This window comes from Macrobrachium nipponense, chromosome 4, assembly GCF_015104395.2.
Source record: "Macrobrachium nipponense isolate FS-2020 chromosome 4, ASM1510439v2, whole genome shotgun sequence".
Taxonomy (NCBI): Eukaryota; Metazoa; Arthropoda; class Malacostraca; order Decapoda; family Palaemonidae; genus Macrobrachium; species Macrobrachium nipponense.
This window is the reverse complement of record NC_061100.1, coordinates 123,158,586-123,178,706: the sequence shown is the minus strand read 5'-3', so window position 1 is coordinate 123,178,706 and position 20,121 is coordinate 123,158,586. Positions and strand designations below refer to the sequence as shown.

General features: G+C 41.2%; 1 protein-coding gene across 3 annotated transcripts in view; it reads right to left on the bottom strand.

Annotated features, from left to right (window-relative positions):
• The window catches only part of LOC135211116 (uncharacterized), a 366,483-nt gene that overhangs the window by 249,146 nt on the left and 97,216 nt on the right, over positions 1-20,121 (bottom strand). For all 3 annotated transcript variants that reach the window (XM_064244219.1, XM_064244220.1, XM_064244221.1), the window contains one exon: positions 7,208-8,881. In XM_064244219.1, coding sequence (XP_064100289.1) covers positions 7,208-8,881 — 1,674 coding nt within the window. The remainder of the gene's footprint in view (positions 1-7,207; positions 8,882-20,121) is intronic.

Here is a 20,121-nt window from a genome sequence, read left to right as displayed (position 1 = left end):
AAACGGGAATGGTTCCTAGTCCTGCCACCCAGGGCAGGGCGGTAGATCACCTGACCTACCTGTAGCGAGTGGCGCGAAATTTGAATTTCTGTCGGGGATGACAGAGTCTTAGCTAAGTATATATCTGCCAGGTAAGTATGTATGAAACTTTATTGTATCATAACAATATCATTTTCATACAATCAACTTACCTGTCAGATATATACTTAGCTGATTGGCACCCTTTGGTGGAGGGTAAGAGACAGCTAACTACTGGAATAGACTGGTAAACAACATATGTTGTAGGTATTTAAAGACCTTGGTTCCTACCTGATAGGTGGTAGACTTCATGGCTGCTGGCCAGTAGTCTGCATCACCTCAAGAGCCTTTAGCGAGATATTTGATCTATGGCCAAGAGTTCTTGTGGGTCTGCCGATGGGGTCTTATCCGCTTACTCGGCAGAGCCTAAATGGCATTTGTCAATGGGTGCTAATCCACTTATATGACAACACACCTTATGAAGGAGCACACAACCGATCCCGATCACCTGATCCTAACCACCATGTTAGTAGGAAAGATTGTTAAGAGTTATCCCCCAACTCTTCACAACAACCAGAACTCGAATAACACAGTACACACGCATACATAAATTTCAAAAAAAAGAAAAAATACTCTTCTAAGAAGATATCACAAGAGTTCCTTACTGAACAATAGTGAACGGCCGCCTGTGCGACGTCTAACACTTTTGCCAGCAGAAAGTCTAGAACATATCTAATAGAAGGTACGCACAAAAATTAAGGATCGTTGCTAGCTCCCATACCCAGGATCGTATCCGCAGACATGAAAGGACCCAGAGAAAAACGTTTCTCGTAGGTCACACGAACGTCTTTCAAGTAGTGAGATGCAAACACAGAGTTGCACCTCCAGTATGTCGCTTCCAAGATATTCTTTAGCGACATATTTTTGTGAAAAGAGAGAGACGTCGCTACTGCTCTAACCTCATGAGCTCTCACTCTCAAGAGTCTAAACGAGTCATCAGTACAGGCTTTGTGCGCGTCTGTAATGACATTCCTTACAAAGAAGGCTAAAGCATTCTTGGACATAGGTCTTGCAGGATCTTTAACCGAGCACCAAAGACCTTGTCTAGAACCTCCCATCTGTTTCTTCCTCTGTAGGTAGAATTTTAGCACTCTTACAGGGCAAAGAGACCTTTCAGCTTCTCTACCGACGAGACTCGATAAGCCTTTAACTTCGAAGTTCTTGGGCCAGGGATTTGAAGGATTTTCGTTCTTTGCCAGAAACAGTGCTTTGAACGAACAGATGGCTGAGTCTCTTTTGAACCCCACTTTATCCTCTAGGGCGTGCAGCTCACTAACTCTTTTGGCTGTCGCTAGTGACAAAAGAAACAAACACTTTCTTGTTAAATCTCGAAACGAGGCCAGATGAGGAGGTTCGAACCTTTCAGAGGAAAGGAACTTCAGGACTACATCGAGGTTCCAGCTAGGAGGAGCTGGATCCTTAGACTTCGAAGTCTCAAAGGATCTTATAAGATCGTGTAGATCCTTATTATCTGCAAGCTCTAGGCCTCTATTTCTGAAGACGGCCGAAAGCATACTCCTGTATCCCTTTATGGTAGATACAGAAAGATGTGAGTCCTCTCTAAGGAACAACAAGAAATCAGAGATTTCGGTCACAGAGGTACTGGAGGAGGACAACTTCTTCGACTTACACCATCTTCTAAAAACCTCCCACTTAGATTGATCGACTCGCATAGTGGAAGTTCTACGGGCTCTAGCGATCGCGCTTGCAGCCTTGCGAGAAAAACCTCTCGCTCTGACAAGTCTTTCAATAGTCGAAAGGCAGTCAGAGCGAGAGCGGGGAGGTTTTGATGATACCTCTTGAAGTGTGGTTGTCTGAGAAGATCCATCCTTCTTGGCAGGGATCTGGGGAAGTCTACTGTCCACTCCACTACCTCTGTGAACCAATCTTGTGCCGGCCAAAAGGGGGCTATCAGGGTCATTTTCATCCCCTTTGAAGCCACAAACTTCTTCAGCACTTGCCCCAGAATCTTGAATGGGGGAAATGCATAGACGTCTACATGGGACCAGTCTAGAAGGAAGGCGTCGACTGCTAGAGCTCTGGGGTCTTCTACCACTGAGCAAAAGACTTCCAGTCTTTTGGAGAGGAATGTGGCAAACAGGTCCACATGAGGAGTCCCCCATAGAGACCAGAGACTCTGATAAACTTCTGAGTGGAGGGTCCATTCTGTGTGAAGGACCTGGCTCCTCCTGCTCAGCCTGTCTGCCCTCACGTTCCTTACTCCCTGAACAAACCTCGTCAGGAGGGAGATGTTCCTTTAGGAGGCCCAAAGTAGTAGATCTCTTGCGAGCTCGTACAGGAAAAACAAGTGTGTCCCTCCTTGCTTTCGAATGTAGGCAAGGGCGGTGGTGTTGTCTGCGTTTACTTGGACTACACTGTTTGTCACTAAAGGTTCGAAGTTCTTTAGAGCCAGGTGTACGGCTAAAAGTTCTTTGCAATTTATGTGCCAGGACACCTGAACTGCACTCCAGGTGCCTGACACTTCTCTAGTTCCTAAGGTTGCTCCCCAACCTTTTTCCTTCGTGTCTGAAAACAATACAAGGCTTGGGTTCCGAATCTCCAGGGAAATTCCCTTGTTCTCCTTTAATGGGGGCAACCACCATTCCAAGTGTTGTCTCATCTCCACTGGAATGGGAAAACTGTCCGAGAGAAGTCCTGTCTTCCAGTTCCACGATCTCTTGAGGAGGAACTGAAGAGGACGAAGATGAAGTCTTCCTAGAGGAAAGAACTGTTCGAGCGAGGAAAGGGTCCCAAAAGGCTCAACCATTCCCACGCCGAAGTACGTTCTTTCCCTAAGAAGAGAGAGACTTTCTCTAAGCCTCTCAAGAGTCTTTCTTGAGAAGGAAATACTCGAAAACAACGAGAATCCATCTGAATCCCCAGATAGACCAAGTTCTGGCTGGGGATCAGCTGCGACTTCTCGAGGTTTACGAGTAATCCCAACGATTTGATCAGGTTTAGGGTCAAAGCAAGGTCCTCCAAACACTGTCTCTCTGATCTGGCTCTGATGAGCCAGTCGTCTAGATACAGAGATATTGACACCCTTCAGGTGAAGCCATCTCGCCACATTTTTCATCAGGCTTGTGAAGACCTGAGGAGCAGTGGACAGGCCGAAACACAAGGCCCTGAGCTGGTAGATCCTTCCCCCCGTCATGAAACGGAGGTACTTCTTCGACGAAGGATGAATTGGGACGTGAAAATAGGCATCTTGGAGATCCAGGGAAACCATCCAATCCCCTTGGCGAAGAGCCGCAAGGACTGAAGCAGAAGTTTCCATGGCGAACTTCTCTTTCTGAACAAATTTGTTCAGAGCGCTGATGTCTAGAACTGGTCTCCAGCCCCCCCGAGGCCTTTGCAACCAGGAAAAGGCGATTGTAAAACCCCGGGGAGTTTTGATCCAGCACTAGTTCTATCGCTCTCTTGTCCCACATCTGATCCACCATTAGCCGAAGAGTATCGCTCAGAACAGGGTCCTTGTATTTGGCGGACAGTTCCCGCAGAGTTGAAGTCAGGGGAGGACTGTCCTGGAAGGGGATGCAATATCCCTTCTTTATCACAGACATCGACCAAGCGTCTGCATCGATGAGTGCCCAGGCATCCGCAAATCCGAGGAGCCTGGCACCTACTGGTGTTTGGAGGTTCCTTACATCACTTTCCCCTTTTAAAGGGACGGAAGGAAGATCTACCTCTCCTCTCAGGCGCTTTCCTTTTTGAGGGAGCTCTGGAGGGAGGGCCTCCTCGAAAGGGCTGAAGAGACGTACTCGCCCCTTTTTTCTCTCCCACTACCACAGGCCTCTTCTTTCTGGAAGACTGAAGGAGAAGGTCCTGGGTCGCCTTCTCAGTTAGTGAACGGGAAATGTCCTTCACCAACTGAGAAGGGAACAAAAAGTCAGACATGGGTGCAAACATCAAGGCTGCTCTTTGTGAGTGAGAAACAGACTAGGTAAGAAAGGCGCTGAAAACAGCCCTCTTCTTCAAGAGTCCCGCTCCAAAGAGAGAGGAAACTTCCCCTGAGCCATCCTGTACCGCCTTGTCTATGCACGACAAGATACAGAGGAGAACTTCAGGATCAAGGCCCTCCGAGTCATGGGCCTTCTTGGCCATCACCCCAAGGGACCAATCCGGGAAATTGATTACTTCCAATACATGGAAGAGTCCCTTGAGGAGATGATCAAGCTCAGAAAGACCCCTAGTCACACTAGCCGAGTTCAGGCCATGCCTTCTTGATGCGTCTACCAGACTAGAAAAGTCAGCTTCGTCAGAAGCTGGGAGAGAGAGTCCCATATTCTCCCCTGTCTGGTACCAAATACCCCTTTTGCCTGTAAGTCCAGCAGGGGGCATACAGAAGACAGTTCTGCCCAGATCCTTCTTCGTCTTCATCCAGTTATCCAGAGACTGAAGAGCTCTCTTCATAGAGATAGTCGGTCTCATTTTCAGAAAAGACGAAGACTTTGGCATCTTGGAGCTTGAAAAGAGAGAGCGCGGAGAAGGAGGAGCGGCAGGAGTTAAGGAATCTCCATGTTCCTGAAGAAGAAGAGCTGTCAAAACCTTGTAATTTGAAAGTCCTTCTCTACCACGAGCCTCGTCTTCTGAATCCTCGTCAACAAAAGGATCAGAAGGAGAATCCGCCTTAAAGTCTGGGGGTCTTTCCAAACATCTCTCTCTGCGGGAGACAAACTCCTAACCGGAGAGGGACTAAGAGTATGTACAGAGCCCCTCTGTAACAAAGCTGGCGTCTCGCGCCTGGCTGGCGCCTCGCGCCTGGTTGGAATCTCACGCCTGGCAGACGCTTCGCTGAAATAAGGATCCTTGCGCTTGGCTGGCGCTTCACGCCTGGCTGACGTCTTGTGCCTGAAAGAAGTCTAACGCTCGGAAGGCATCTCACGCCTGGTTGACGCCTCACGTTTGGCTGGCGCCTCGCGCCTGGCAGAAGAAAGAAGACGAGACTTTTTGACAGGAAGTCTAACGTCCTTCTTACGAAGAGGATCTTTTGAAAGGACTCCGACCAACGAGGCTAACTGCTCTTGAACAGCTAAAAGGATCCTCTTGGAAGCCTCTCCAGCGTCCTCTTCAACAGGAGGAGAGGGAGACCTTGAAGGAGTTTGACCCACTCTGTCGGAACATGGAGACGTCAAAACACACTTTGCCTTCTTGATCGAGGAGGGAGCTTCATCCGAGAAGCGCTCGGGGCTCGAGTCAAACAAAGGCTCTTTCCAGTGCCTTTTCAGGGGCCTGGAAAGGTCCGAATCCTTCCACCCTCGTTTAGGTGAAGGAGAACCGGACGACGAAAAACACTCTCGGAGGACGCTTTTCCTAAAGCAGTCCTGAGCAGTCTGTTGCGCTACAGAGCCTCCTGAAGGGACGCCTGACCGGTGGGGATTCTCCACAACCTCCGTAAGGCTTTCGACTTTCCTTCTCCTCTGGGCTTGGGAGCTTGGAAGAGGTCTAGGCCTGGGAGCGTCGCAGAGATTTCATCCTTTGAAGTGTAGCCTTCAGATCCGCGATCTCAGAACCCGAATCTGAATGCAAAGCCTGTGAGGGCCCTGATAAAGAGGGAGAATCAAATGCATGATTTACAGAAGAGTTAGAATCAGGAAAAGCCTCAATAGGCCTTGTACTACCCACACCTTTAGATGCAGCCCTTCTAATTCTATCCCTCTCTAACTTCTTCAAGTAAGAAGTTAGAGTCTTCCATTCCTCCGCACTCAACCTTTCACACTCATGACAGGTGTTAGTCAAAGAACATTCAAACCCTCTACATTTACGGCATACAGTGTGAGGATCAACCGAAGCCTTCGGTATCCTCACCTTGCAGCCTACATTCACACAAACTCTCACACTAACACTTGAATCAGATATTCTGTAGAAAAATCAAAAGCAAGTCCAAATCCAGTCCACAGTAGCGAATGCCAAAACATCGATCCAGGTACGTCAACAAAAAGTCAGATGAAAGAAGATCAATTGCCTTGTAAAACGAATTCTAGTCAGGAGGTAGTAACAACAATGTTGATACCACCGGCGACAGAGAAAATACGATAGAAAACGGGAATGGTTCCTAGTCCTGCCACCCAGGGCAGGGGGGTAGATCACCTGACCTACCTGTAGCGAGTGGCGCGAAATTTGAATTTCTGTCGGGGACGACGGAGTCTTAGCTAAGTATATATCAGACAGGTAAGTTGATTGTATGAAATTCCCTTTTTATGTGAATTGTTATTGCTTTTGCATATATACAGTAATATTTTAACTCTCTCTTCTCCTTCTCTCCTCAACATATCAACGCTCCCGCATTCAGTCTCAAGTCAGCTGGGTGAGACGTCATCGCGGTTACGTATGATTTTATGTATCTTTTATGCTAAATGTTATGTTGAAAGCTAAATTTTATATAAAATGCTTTATACTTTTATTTTGTCGAATAGTTATCATTAAACTATATATTGTAAATGAAAAAAAATTGATACAGTTTAATTTGTAAGACCCAGTAGACCGCTGAATACAAGTATAAATTAGATGAACAGTAAGTTTGAAGTACGGGCATTTGTTTGACAGATGATACAAAACTTCTCAAAAATTTTGTTCGAAAAACGGAAAGTTCGCCATAAGAAACGCTCGACAAACGAGGTACCACTGTATACATATTCATTCAAAATAACAAAGTAAAGATCCGGCTGGGAAAACTGTAGTTGACAGCCAGTCTGCAAGAGCTTACAAACATACATCTTCAACGGAAGACGGCCAAAAGCAAAGTGGAGTGTTTACATCCGGGCAGGTGGGCCTACCCGCCTACCAGACGGTAGTTACTGCCTAACCACCTTGTTTAAGAATTTAACGGCTGTATTCCAGCTTACGCTGAAAGTAATTCCTTATGTAAAGCACTGAGGGTTTGTATATTGTGTAGGAACATCATGTATTAATAAAATAAAATGAACAAATAACTAAAATGAAAAAAAAGGAATAAATATGCTTCTGCTGCCGTAGTGACATTTGATATGCTCCCGACCCCACAGTACCAAATTCCTAAAAATTCCAAAAACCAAAACATGCCTCAAGGATTTCGGATAAAGGATTGCGTACTTGTAGTAGAATATAAGTACTACAGATATATTAAAAAGAACAAATAACTTTAACAAACCTGATAAGCTAATTTTCCTGCTCGAGATGAATCTGGTGTGGGAGTTTCCCTGGATGGGAAAATATCTTCATTTTCTTTCTCTTCTCCTCGATATTCACTGGCTTTAGAAATTCTTAAAGATGGGTCTGAGTTACTACATCCCATATAGGTTTCCTTGGACATATACACTTTTCTCATGGAATCTGGAGTCCGATCCATTTTCCTCAAGAGGTCTGGGGTTCCTGGCACTCGGCCAAAGGAATCAGATTTTTTTACTTTTCTTTTTTCATCACTTTCACCAAAAACTTTTTCTCTAAAGCTTCCATATTCTGAAGAATTATGCTCAAAATTTCCTTCCCTTCTCTCTCCTTTAACTTGGTTTCCATTACTGTCTCTAGTTATCAGTTCACCTAAACTGAAAGATTGCGACATAAGGATGTTTCCTCCTGACTGACTTCTTTGAATATCAAACTTTCCTTCAAATGAAGATAACTGTGGAGGAAGATTTTTTCTTGGCAAGGCGACAGGAATTTCCTTCAAGTCATGGCCATCTGACCGTCCTATTAACCCCTTGTGCTGTTTCCCTGATATATCAGAACTATCTGAATCTTGCAATGTATTTCCTTTATCATATTCATGACTAAGGCGTTTTACATTTGGAGCTGTAAGAGGTGGTGGAGGCTTACCACATTTTACTTCCTGCAATTTGACATCTACTGGTCCTTCAAGTTTTCCAATACTTTCAGAGCTCAGACTAACCTTATCTGTTGGTTTATGTTTCCTGAGCTTTGGTGGCAATTTAGGAGGAACATCTAGTACAATAGATACATCTTTTGTGTCACCTTTTTTGAAAGTAGAGCGGCTATTTTCTGCCATTAGCTCCTCAACTGCCCATGACCTCCTCCTATTGCTTGGGTCTTTTGATAGCCTTGGTTTGCGACTCTTATCAAGTGAACCCTGCTTTAATTCACTAAAAGATAGATCCTTCTGAAAAATTCTAAAATCAACAGAGTTTGACCTGTGGCGATAACTAAGCTGATTGCTCCTAAATAAATAATCTCTACCTGCATTACGACTATCAAGTTCTTCATTGCTAGCTGCACGGGGCTGACTAATATCAAGAGATGATCTACAATGATCTGAGCTGAGTTCATCATGAGAAGCTGCCTTCATGAACTGTTTCCTAATATGTGAATGTGTTAATGATTCCATACTACATCTGCTGCCATCATTGAGACTTGATTTTGAAGTGTGTGATGAGGATGACTCCTGACTGATCTGTTGCACAAGACCTCGAGAAACTGGATCCATGTTGCCATTCCTGGGAGAAAGGCCTCTGGTTGGCACAAGAGGAGATTCACTTTTAAATGATGAAGTACTGGTTGATCTACTGGGATATAGATCTGTCCTTTCCACAGCTATCCTATTTGTTTCAATCTTGGTCAAGTAACTATGACTAGATAATGAAGCTGAAGGAGACTGCATGTCAGTTAAGGGTAAAAATGATTTACAATCCTGGGATGGTAAGACCAATCCCTGTGGTCTACTTAATGGCACATTTTCCTCGCTACCTTGAATCTTTTGTAATGACAGGCCTTGTTTGATGGTTTGTTTCATTTGTTCTTGTGGTATAGTAATGACTTTTAGATGCTGAGCAGGAGCAAAAAATGAGCGCTTTTCTCCTGGTCTTACTACCTGCGAAAATAAGAGAAATATTATTTTAATATAATTTCAAAACTGGTAAATACAATACACTACAATGTAAGAATTAAAATTATCAAAATCCAGAAGTAGAAAAAATATACTACTGCCTACAGACATTTTTATACCAACAGTAATTACGAAGTAAAATAGCCAATGCAATCCTAGATAATTTCATCCAGATTCTTTTCAAAATAATAAGCTATACAACTCATTTTCCATCATCCTTTATTTCCCCTCTCATGTCACAATTTAACATATTTAATACATTAAGTCCCCTTTCTTTTCCAAATAGCTCAAAATATACCACCCAAGTCTTACATGTAAAGTTGGGGTATCTAGTAGCTAATGTGTGTCCAGATGCCTAGCCAAAGGGCATAATGTTGTATTATTACCTGTATTAATACAAATGTCATCATTCCTACTATGTACAATCATTATTATCATAGCAAACTCCCTCACAACTGGTACCTTTGTGACATAAGGATTGGTACTCATTTGAAACTGCCATACATGTACCCTGAACTGTCATTTCACCATTGCACCACTGATTACCAGTAAACAAGATCTGTTTTTCAATCAATAAACAAAATCTGCTTCAAAGTTTTATTAATAAAAAATATTTTATTTGTAAATAATTCATAACATCTTAAACCACCTAACTCTAATGGTAGTGCAAAGATTTTTTATATCCATATAGTACATCAATATACTGCACACCACAGACCACTGATGCTTTAGACAGCATACACAACCACATTGAAGCTATGAACAATAAACACACTGTGAGTTTGCTCTCTCTCTTCCTCTCTCAAATTTTCTTGTACTATGAAGAATTCACAAATGCACAGTGAATGGTTTATTTAATGCGATTCATTCGTGTACATGAGGCACTGAATAAATATCAATAAAATACTGAGAGAGAGAGAGAGAGAGAGAGAGAGAGAGAGAGAGAGAGAGAGAGAGAGAGAGGGGGGAGCCTGCAGGGTAAGTTTACAGTACAAATCTCTAAAACACCATCAAGTAACTTAAAGTAAACTTATAGAAAATCCTACTGTATTGCACAACCTTTTAACAATTTCTTGTATTAAATTCAAATTCATTGTCACCATCAGTTATCCATCAGAGGTGGAAGACAAGGAGAGTGCTGTAAACTATTTTGTTCTGAGGTAGGTTAAGAAAGCTTTTGTTTTCTCTTGTAAATTATGGCTGAACTATGATTACAATTATTCTTCCTACTGTCTTAGATGTATGTTTTGTCCAAATCTTTTCTACCACACTGCAGCTGTATATTTGAATAACCGTAGTACAGTTTACATGTAAACACAAATTTTAGTTCTTATTTTCCCTTCTGAAATGGGGGGGGGGGATTATTGTATATCACCAAATACAACGCCTACTTAACTTGCCCTAAATTTCTATGAAAAGCAAAACATTTTAATTAGCACATTTATCAATATGCTTCAAGATATATATTGGTTACATATACAAACTTTCAGCAGACTTTAAGCACTGAAATTTGCATTATCTAAATACAGTATGGTCCCCAATTATATGAGAATTTGGTCGATCCATAGCCTTGCAGAACTGGAAAATCACAGATTTCAATACACATACCTTATGAGAATAATTCCATTAGGGCCAAGGCAAACAGCAACTTACCCAGTCAAACTTTTTTACTACCCATTTTCAATACTTTCTATGTACTACACTATTTTTTTTCTAATATGAAATTGCTCTTATACATAAACAAAACATTAAAAAGGTTTTAAAGTTTTAATAACTTGAAAAGGTTTAACCCCTTCCCACCCAGATAACGCAACCGCTTGAGAGTAGACTATACCAGATAAACCTGAAATCAGATATCACAGAGTATGCTTTTCTTCATTATTTATGTTTCTTTATTGATTATAATGTAATATGAAAGTGTATGTATGTGTATATATATCTATGCATGAATTTGTAAATATATGTAGGCATGCATGCATGTATGTACTCTCGGAAACTGTCTCTACGCATGTAGCTATATCCGTGATTTATAAATGTTATTTTTTTAGTATATGATTTATGTATGTATATATGTGATTTATGTATGTATATATGTGTTCCTGTGTTTATATATATTATATTTTCTTATACACACACACACACACACACACACACACACATATATATATATATACAGTGGTACCTCGACATACAAAAGGCTCAACTTACGAAAAACTCGAGATACAAAAGCAAATACGAAAAATTTTACAGCTCTACATACGAAAAGTTTTCAAGATACGAAAGGTTGTTGCTGTAAAGTTCCGAGATTCGCCCAGACCACCGAGAACAATTTTAAAACTCCCGCGCCGCCAACTGAGTAAACTCGCCACCATCCTCCCGCTCTCCCATTGGTTCCTGATGCTAGTCACCCCATACGGTCCTGCTCTCCTATTGGTCAGCATCTAACCCTTGTGCTTTAAGTATTCTATTGGTAAAAGGATGCTGTAAATTGAAAAACTTATTCATGCAATACATTTAATAAAAAAAAAATTAGGTAAAGATAGAATAAAGAATAGAAATGAATGGTTATTAGTATACTGTTTGGTAGTTTCAGTAGTTGAAGAGAGATAATGAAAATTTATGGCTTACTGTGTAAAGTGATTGCTTGGCGATCGTTCAATACTCGTAAGTGCTGGATGTAAACAGAAGTTTGGAAGCTTTTTTTGTTTTGTTTATGATAGTTAACCCTTAAACGCCGAAGCGTTAAAAAAAAATTGTCTCCCGTGCGCCGGAGGTGTTTCGGAGTGAGCGCGGAAGCGGAAAAAATATTTTTTTCAAAAAATCACAGTGCGCTTAGTTTTCAAGATTAAGAGTTCATTTTTGGCTCCTTTTTTGTCATTAGCTGAAGCTTAGTATGCAACCATCAGAAATGAAAAAAATTATCATTATCATATATAAATAATGCGATATATGATAGCGCAAAAACGAAATTTCATATATAATTGTATTCAAATCACGCTGTGCGCAAAACGGTTAAAGGTAACAAGTTACCTTTTTTTCGTTGTAATGTAAACTAAATTGCGATCATTTTGGTATATAACACATTGTAAAACGATAAAAGCAACACAGAGAAAAAATTATCACAAAATGATTCATGAATTCGTAACGCGCGGACGTAAAAAAATATATTTTTTTTTAAATTCACCATAAATCTAAATATTGTTATAGAGACTTCGAATTTGTTTCAAGATGAAGTTAAATGATGGAATATTACGATACTGTAAGAGTTTTAGCTTACAATTGCAGTTTTTTACCATTTCGGACGAGTTGAAGTTGACCAAATGTCGAAATTTGTTTATAAATTTTTTTTATATGCAATTATTTCAGAAATTAGAAAAGCTACAACCTTCAAATATTTTTCCTTTTATTCTACATGAAATTGCGCACATTTTCATATATAAAACTCTATGAAATGCCTAATATGAAACGGAGCAAATTTTCCGAGAATGAGATGTACGCATTTCGGAGATTTCTGGCGGAGAATCCGCACGCGGAGGGAAGGAAAGTTTTTTTTCATAAATTCACCATAAATCGAAATATTGTGCTAGAGACTTCCAATTTATTACAAAATGAAGGTAAATGATTGAATATTACTAAACTATAAGAGTTTTAGCTTACAATTGCGTTTTTCGACCATTTCGGTAGAGTCAAAGTTGACCGAACGTGGTTTTTTTTTATTTATCGTGATTTATATGCAAATATTTCGAAAATGAGAAAAGCTACAACCTTCAATTATTTTTCGTTGTATTCTACATGAAATTGCGCACATTTTCATATATAAAACTTTATGTAACGGCTAATTTAAAATGGTGCAAACATTACCACAATCGCACGTATGATTTTTTCGGAAGAGTTACCGTGCGGACGTAAGGAAAATGTTATTTTTTTTCATAAATTTACCATAAATCGAAATATTGTGCTAGAGACTTCCAATTTGTTACAAAATGAAGGTAAATGATTGAATATTACTAAAATATAAGAGTTTTAGCTTACAATTGCGTTTTTCGACCATTTCGGTAGTCAAAATTGACCGAAGGTTGAAAATTTGTCACTTATCATTTCTTATATGAAAATATTTCAAAACTGATAAAAGCTACAACCATGAGTTGTTTTTAGTTGTATTGTGCATGAAATTGTGCACATTTCCATATATAAAACTTTATATATGGAATGTACACTAAATTGTGATCATTTTGGTATATAACACATTGTAAAACGATAAAAGCAAGACAGAGAAAAAATCATCACAAAATGATGCATGAATTCGTAACGCGCGGACGTAAACAAATTTTTTTTTTTTTTAATTCACCATAAATCTAAATATTGTTATAGACTTCAAATTTGTTTCAAGATGAAGTTAAATGATGGAATATTACGATACTGTAAGAGTTTTAGCTTACAATTGCAGTTTTTTACCATTTCGGACGAGTTGAAGTTGACCAAATGTCGAAATTTGTTTATAATTTTTTTTTATATGCAATTATTTCAGAAATTAGAAAAGCTACAACCTTCAAATATTTTTCCTTTTATTCTACATGAAATTGCGCACATTTTCATATATAAAACTCTATGAAATGCCTAATATGAAACAGAGCAAATTTTCCGAGAATGCGATGTACGCATTTCGGAGATTTATAGAGGAGGATTGCGCATTTAAGGACGGAACCATCCGTCCTTAAATGTGCAATCCTCCTCTGTTCAGTTGTTTATCGCCTAGAATGCTTGTTTATTTTTATTTTTCTAAAAATTCTCTCAGTCACTGCCCATCCTTTGCGAGGATAAGGTATAGAATAGCCTTACTGTTTTAGTGTTATTTATTTATTTTTAATTTTTTTACACCCATATCGTAATTTTTGTATACTTTTTTCTGTAATTTTTAAATAATTTTAATGTAACTGTACTGTAGTTTAGCGCTCAGTATGTTTTTCTGTTTTAAGAGATTCATAAATTTTTAAATGTTCTACATTCTGATGTTGATGTTCATTGAATTTTTATTGAAGTTTTAATGTTCGTGTGTTTATCTTTAATTATAGCCTGAGAATGCGACTATGAGTCGTGAAACGTCGGCGAAATAAATGTACCTGAGTACAATGCCTTTCCCTATGGTTCCCCTGATGATATATATATATATATATATATATATATATATATATATATATATATATATATATATATATATATATATATATATATATATATATGTATGTATATAGAGTGGTACCTCGACATACGAAATTAATCTGTTCTGAGACGGCCTTCGTATCATGAGCTTTTCGTATCTTGAACCACATTTTACATATAAAATACCTAATTCGTTCCAAGCCCTACAAAAACACCCCCGTAAATTATATTTCCAGGCTTACAACACATGTTCTAGGGTTACGACACCAATCCGACGGAAGAAATATGACTCCAAAAAGGCAAAATACTGTACATAATTGAGTAACATTCAACTGCATGTAATGTTCAACCCCATTTTTACTGCATATATTAGGACTTTAGCATATGTCTCTTAGGAATAAGCCTAGCCTATGTTAGCAGTTGCTACTGTAGCCTAGTCTATGATTCTGACATCTAAACCTAAGAAGCTAAAAGCTTAGAATATGCCAATAAAATGTATAAATAACCAGTATGTACTAACAAACAAACAAAAAATTTTCAAACCTTTTGTTTACATTCAGCACCTACGAGTACCGAACGATCGCCAAGCAATCACTTATCCTAGCACACAGTAAGCCACAAATTTTCATTATCTCTCTTCAACTAATGAAACAACCAAACAGTATAATAACCATTCATTTCTATTCTTTCTTCTATCTTTACCTAATGGAGATACCGAGTTACTGACAGCTATAATGAAACATATACGTAATATTAAAAGAGAAGAAGTCTAGAAAATATGTATTTGTTGGCTTTGATGATAGCAGTCTGATTTATTTTATATTTTATGATATCTAATTCACAATTTTTTAAAATTAAATGTATTGCATGTACTCATTTCAAATAATTATTAAGTAACCATTAACTATAATAAACAATAAAAAAAAAACAAAAAAAAAAACTTCCAAACTTTTGTTTACGTTCAGCACTTACGAGTACTGAACGATCGCCAAGTAACCACTTTCACCTAGCACACAGTACATACAGTAATCAAATTTTCATTATCTCTCTTCAACTACTGAAACTACCAAACAGTATAATAACCATTCATTTCTATTCTTTATTCTATCTTTACCTTATGTTTTTTTTTATTAAATGTATTGCATGAATAAGTTTTTCAATCAACAGCATTCTTTTACCAATAGAATACATAGAGCACATGGTTTAGATGCTGACCAATAGGAGAGCAGGAGGATGGTGGCGATTTTACTCAATTGGCAGCGCGCGAGTTTTAAAATTATCCTTGGTGGTCCGGGAGAATCTCGGGACTTTACAGCAACAACCTTTCGTAACTTGAACTATTTTCGTATGTAGAGTCAAAAAAATCTTCGTACAGTGGGCCCCCCGTATTCGCGTTCTCCGGATTCGCGGATTTCTCTCGGGAACGTTTCCCCGCATTATTCGCGGAAAATTCACGCATTCGCGGTATTTTTCGATGAGAAATATCCACAAATTCCTGGGTTTTTTTTATCAATTTCATCATAAAATGCACTTTTTGTGATAAAACTATTAAAAAAATCAAGTATGAAATTTTTTTGTGATTTTTCTTGAGTTTTAACTAACAAACTAGCCTGTTTTTAATGTTTTTATAGGGGTTCCAAACATTCGCGGGTTCTAACTATTCACGGGGGGGTCTGGTATGCATCCCCCGCGAATACGGGGGGACCACTGTATTTGCTTTCGTATCTTAAGTTTTTCGTAAGTTTGAGCCTTTCGTATGTCGAGGTACCACTGTATATACAGTGGGCCCCCCTATTCGCGTTCTCCGGATTCACGGACTCATACGTTTCCCCGCATTATTCACGGAAAAATGATATTGTTAAACTACAATAAAGTTTTGTACATACTTACCTGGCAGATATATACTTAGCTATAGTCTCCGACGTTCCCGACAGAATTTCAAATCTCGCGGCACACGCGACAGGTAGGTCAGGTGGTCTACCTTACCCGCCGCTGGGTGGGCGGATGTACGAACCACTCCCGTAAGCTTGTCAGATTTTTCTCTTCCACCTGTCTCCTGAGGGGAGGCTGGGTGGGCCATTAATCGTATATATCTGCCAGGTAAGTATGTACAAAACTTTATTGTAGTTTAACAATATCATTTTTGTACATGAACTTCCCTGACAGATATATACTTAGCTGATTGGCACCCTTGGTGGAGGGTAAGAGACAGCTCAATAATACAGGTAAGACGGGAAACAACTAATGTTGTAGGATATAAAAACCTTGGTTCTCACCTTTTCAGGATGAAGACTTCATAGATACTATCTCTGAGTCTGCATTGCCTGGAGAGCTACAGCTAGGACGGTGACCTGATGCTGAAAGACTCTCGGATCTACCACTGGGATATGTGATCCCCTATTGTGGTAGAATCCAAGTCGGATGCTGTTAGAGGGACCTTGTCCGCTTACCTAACAGATCCTTACCACTACCTCTGCAAGGAGCCAAAACCCACCAGACCACCTAACCAAAATACAAAGGGTTAATATTACGACAGAGTGCCTCCTGCAACCTCTTTCAGACAACCAAAAAACAACAATATAAAATATAGGGTAACATATAAAAAATTTACACAGGATAAGTTTCAGCTCCCTGCCCCAGCACCGAATCCGCCGATACGAAAGGACCCAAGGCGAAGCATTTATCATATGTGATTTTTACATCACGTAGGTAGTGGTTTGCGAAAACCGATTGGCATCTCCAAAAAGTCGCCTCCATCAAGTTCCGCACAGACATATTTTTTTCTGAATGCAAGCGAAGTTGCGATGGCTCTCACCTCGTGAGCTTTCACTTTCAGTAGTCTAAAATGATCTTCCTTACAGGCAACATGTGCCTCTGTAATAAGGCTTCTCAGAAAAAAGGAAAGAGCATTCTTCGACATGGGCCGAGTGGGGTCCTTTACGGAGCACCAAAGCACATCTTGATTAGCCTTAAGTTGTTCCTTCCTCTTAAGGAAATACTTCATAATTCTCATAGGGCAAAGAGTTCTTTCAGGCTCTTCCCCTACTAGAAAAGATAAACTACGAACTTCAAAGCTCCTGGGCCAAGGGCGTGATGGGTTTTCATTCTTTGCAAGGAAACTTGGAAGAAACGAACACACCATAGAATCTTCCTTAAACCCTACATTGCCCTCAATAGCTTGGAGCTCACTCACTCTTTTAGCTGTAGCTAGGGCCAAAAGGAAGATAGCCTTCTTCGTCAAATCCTTGAAAGAGGCTAAGCCAGGAGGTTCGAATCTAGACGATCCAAGGAATTGTAGGACTACGTCTATATTCCAGTTCGGTACTACATGAAGGACGCTTAATGGTTTCAAATGATCTAATAAGATCATGCAGGTCCTTATCATCGGATATATTTAAGCCTCTATGCCGAAATACCGCCGCCAACATACTGCGGTATCCCTTAATAGTTGACACAACCAGATGACATTCTTCTTTGAGGAAAATAAGGAAATCCGCAATTTGGGTCACAGAGGTACTGGAAGAGGAAATGTTCTTCCTCTTGCACCAACGTCTGAAGACATCCCACTTTGACTGGTATACACGCAAGGTGGAAGGTCTCCTCGCTCTTGCGATTGCTTTAGCAGCTGTTGCTGAAAAGCCTTTCGCTCTGACCAAACTTTGGACAGTCTGAAACCAGTCAGACTGAGAGCGAGGAGATTTTTTGTGGTACCTGTCGAAGTGGGGTTGTCTGAGTAGATCGCTCCTTAACGGGAGCGATCTTGGAAGGTCCACCAACCATTCCAGTACCTCTGTGAACCATTCTTGGGCCGGCCAAAAGGGAGCGATTAAGGTCATTCTCGTTGAATCGGACTCTACGAACTTCTTGATGGTTAGCCCCAGGATCTTGAAGGTGGGAAACGCGTAGACGTCGAGTCCGTTCCAGTCTAGAAGAAGAGCATCTATTGCTACTGCCTCTGGATCCGATATCGGAGAGCAGTAAGGATCCAGCCTCTTGTTCTTTGACGTGGCAAAGAGGTCTATGTGTGGCCTGCCCCATAACTTCCACAGGCTCTGGCATACATCCAGATGAAGGGTCCACTCTGTGGGAAGGACCTGATCTTTCCTGCTGAGGAGATCTGCTCTTACATTCCTTTCTCCCTGCACGAACCTGGTGAGAAGCTTGATTCCTCTTTCTTCTGACCACAAGAAGAAGGGCTCTGCTGTCTCGTACAGGGAGAAAGGAATGCGTCCCCCCTGTTTCCGGATGTATGCCAGAGCTGTAGTGTTGTCCGCGTTGACCTGCACTACCGATCTTCTGACTTTGGGCTCGAAAGCCTTCAGAGCCAACCACACAGCCATCAACTCCTTTCTGTTGATGTGCCAGGCTACCTGGTCCCCCACCCAGGTACCTGACACTTCGCTGGTTCCCAGAGTTGCACCCCACCCCATGTCCGACGCGTCGGAGAACAACACCAGGTTGGGGGTCTGTGATTGAAGAGACAGTCCCTTCGCAAAGAGGTTGGGATCTGTCCACCATAAGAGATGTTTCTTGATGTCCTGGGATAACGACAGGGAGAACGTCAATCCTGAGAACGACGACTCCAATTCCGATGAAGAAAGAATTGGAGCGGTCTCAGGTGCAACCTTCCTAGGGAAACGAATTGCTCCAGAGAGGAGAGCGTCCCCAGCAGACTCATCCACTCCCTCACTGTGCATACTTCTTTCCCTAAGAAGGTTTGTTACTCTCTCGAATCCTCGGGCTATCCTGTTTCCTGCGAGGGAAAAGCCCGAAAACTCAGAGAGTTCATCTGTATCCCGAGATACACACACTCTTGCTCGGGAATTAGTGATGACTTCTTGAAATTGACGAGAAGTCCCAAAGCCTTCGTCAATTCTAAAGTTACTTGTAAGTCCTTCAAACAACGATCTTCTGAATTGGCCCTTATTAGCCAATCGTCGAGGTACATGGATATCCTCACCCCTTTCAAATGAAGCCATTGAGCCACATTCCTCAAAATCCCCTGAACACTTGAGGGGCCGTCGAGAGGCCGAAACACAGAGCCCTGAACTGAAAAATTTTCCCCCCCATCATGAATCTGAGAAACTTCCTCGAGGAAGGATGGATCGGTACGTGGAAGTAAGCGTCCTGTAAATCCAAGGAAACCATCCAGTCCCCTGGACGAAGTGCTGCCAGCACTGATGAAGGCGTTTCCATCGTGAACTTCTTTTCTACGAAGAAGTTCAGGGCGCTTACATCCAACACCGGTCTCCATCCCCCTGAGGACTTCGGAACTAGGAAAAGGCGGTTGTAGAAGCCCGATGAATGATGGTCTGTCACTAGTTCGATAGCCCCCTTCTCCAGCATCTGATCTACTGCTAGATGGAGAGCTTGATTCATGATGGGGTCTCTGTACCTGGCCGTCAGTTCCCTTGGGATGGTCGTCAAGGGAGGTCTTTCGACGAAAGGGATGAGGTAACCTCTCCTCAAAATAGAAAGGGTCCAAGGATCCGCCCCTTTTTGGCCCAGACTTCTGCAAACTCTAAGAGTCTGGCGCCCACCGTTGTTTGAAGGACTTGCAAGTTATTTGGGGGCTTTAACAGACTTGGCGAAAGTCTTACCCCTTCTTGAAGGTCTACGACCTCTAAACGTAGAGGTTCTTGATGAAGATGCCCTCGAAAGGGTTCTCGAACACTTGCCTTTTCCTTCTTAGCCTTGGTAGGGAAGGAAGGGCGAGGTTTTCTTGCCGACTGTGCCAAAAGGTCCTGGGTGGCTTTGGCCGAAAGTGACCTCGAAATGTCCTGCACTCGATGTTTCGGGAACAACTGAGTAGACAGAGGAGCAAACAGCAAAGAAGACCTCTGAGCATGGGAGACCGACTTCGTTAAGAAGGAACAATAAACCGACCTCTTCTTCACGATCCCGGCCCCATAAGGGAGGCGATTTCACTCGCTCCGTCTCTTACCGACTTGTCCATACAAGACAAAACACACATAAGATCTTCTGGCGAAATTGACTCTGGCACTTCAATTTTCTTGGCTAGGACTCCCAACGACCAATCAAGGAAGTTAAATACTTCTAGCACT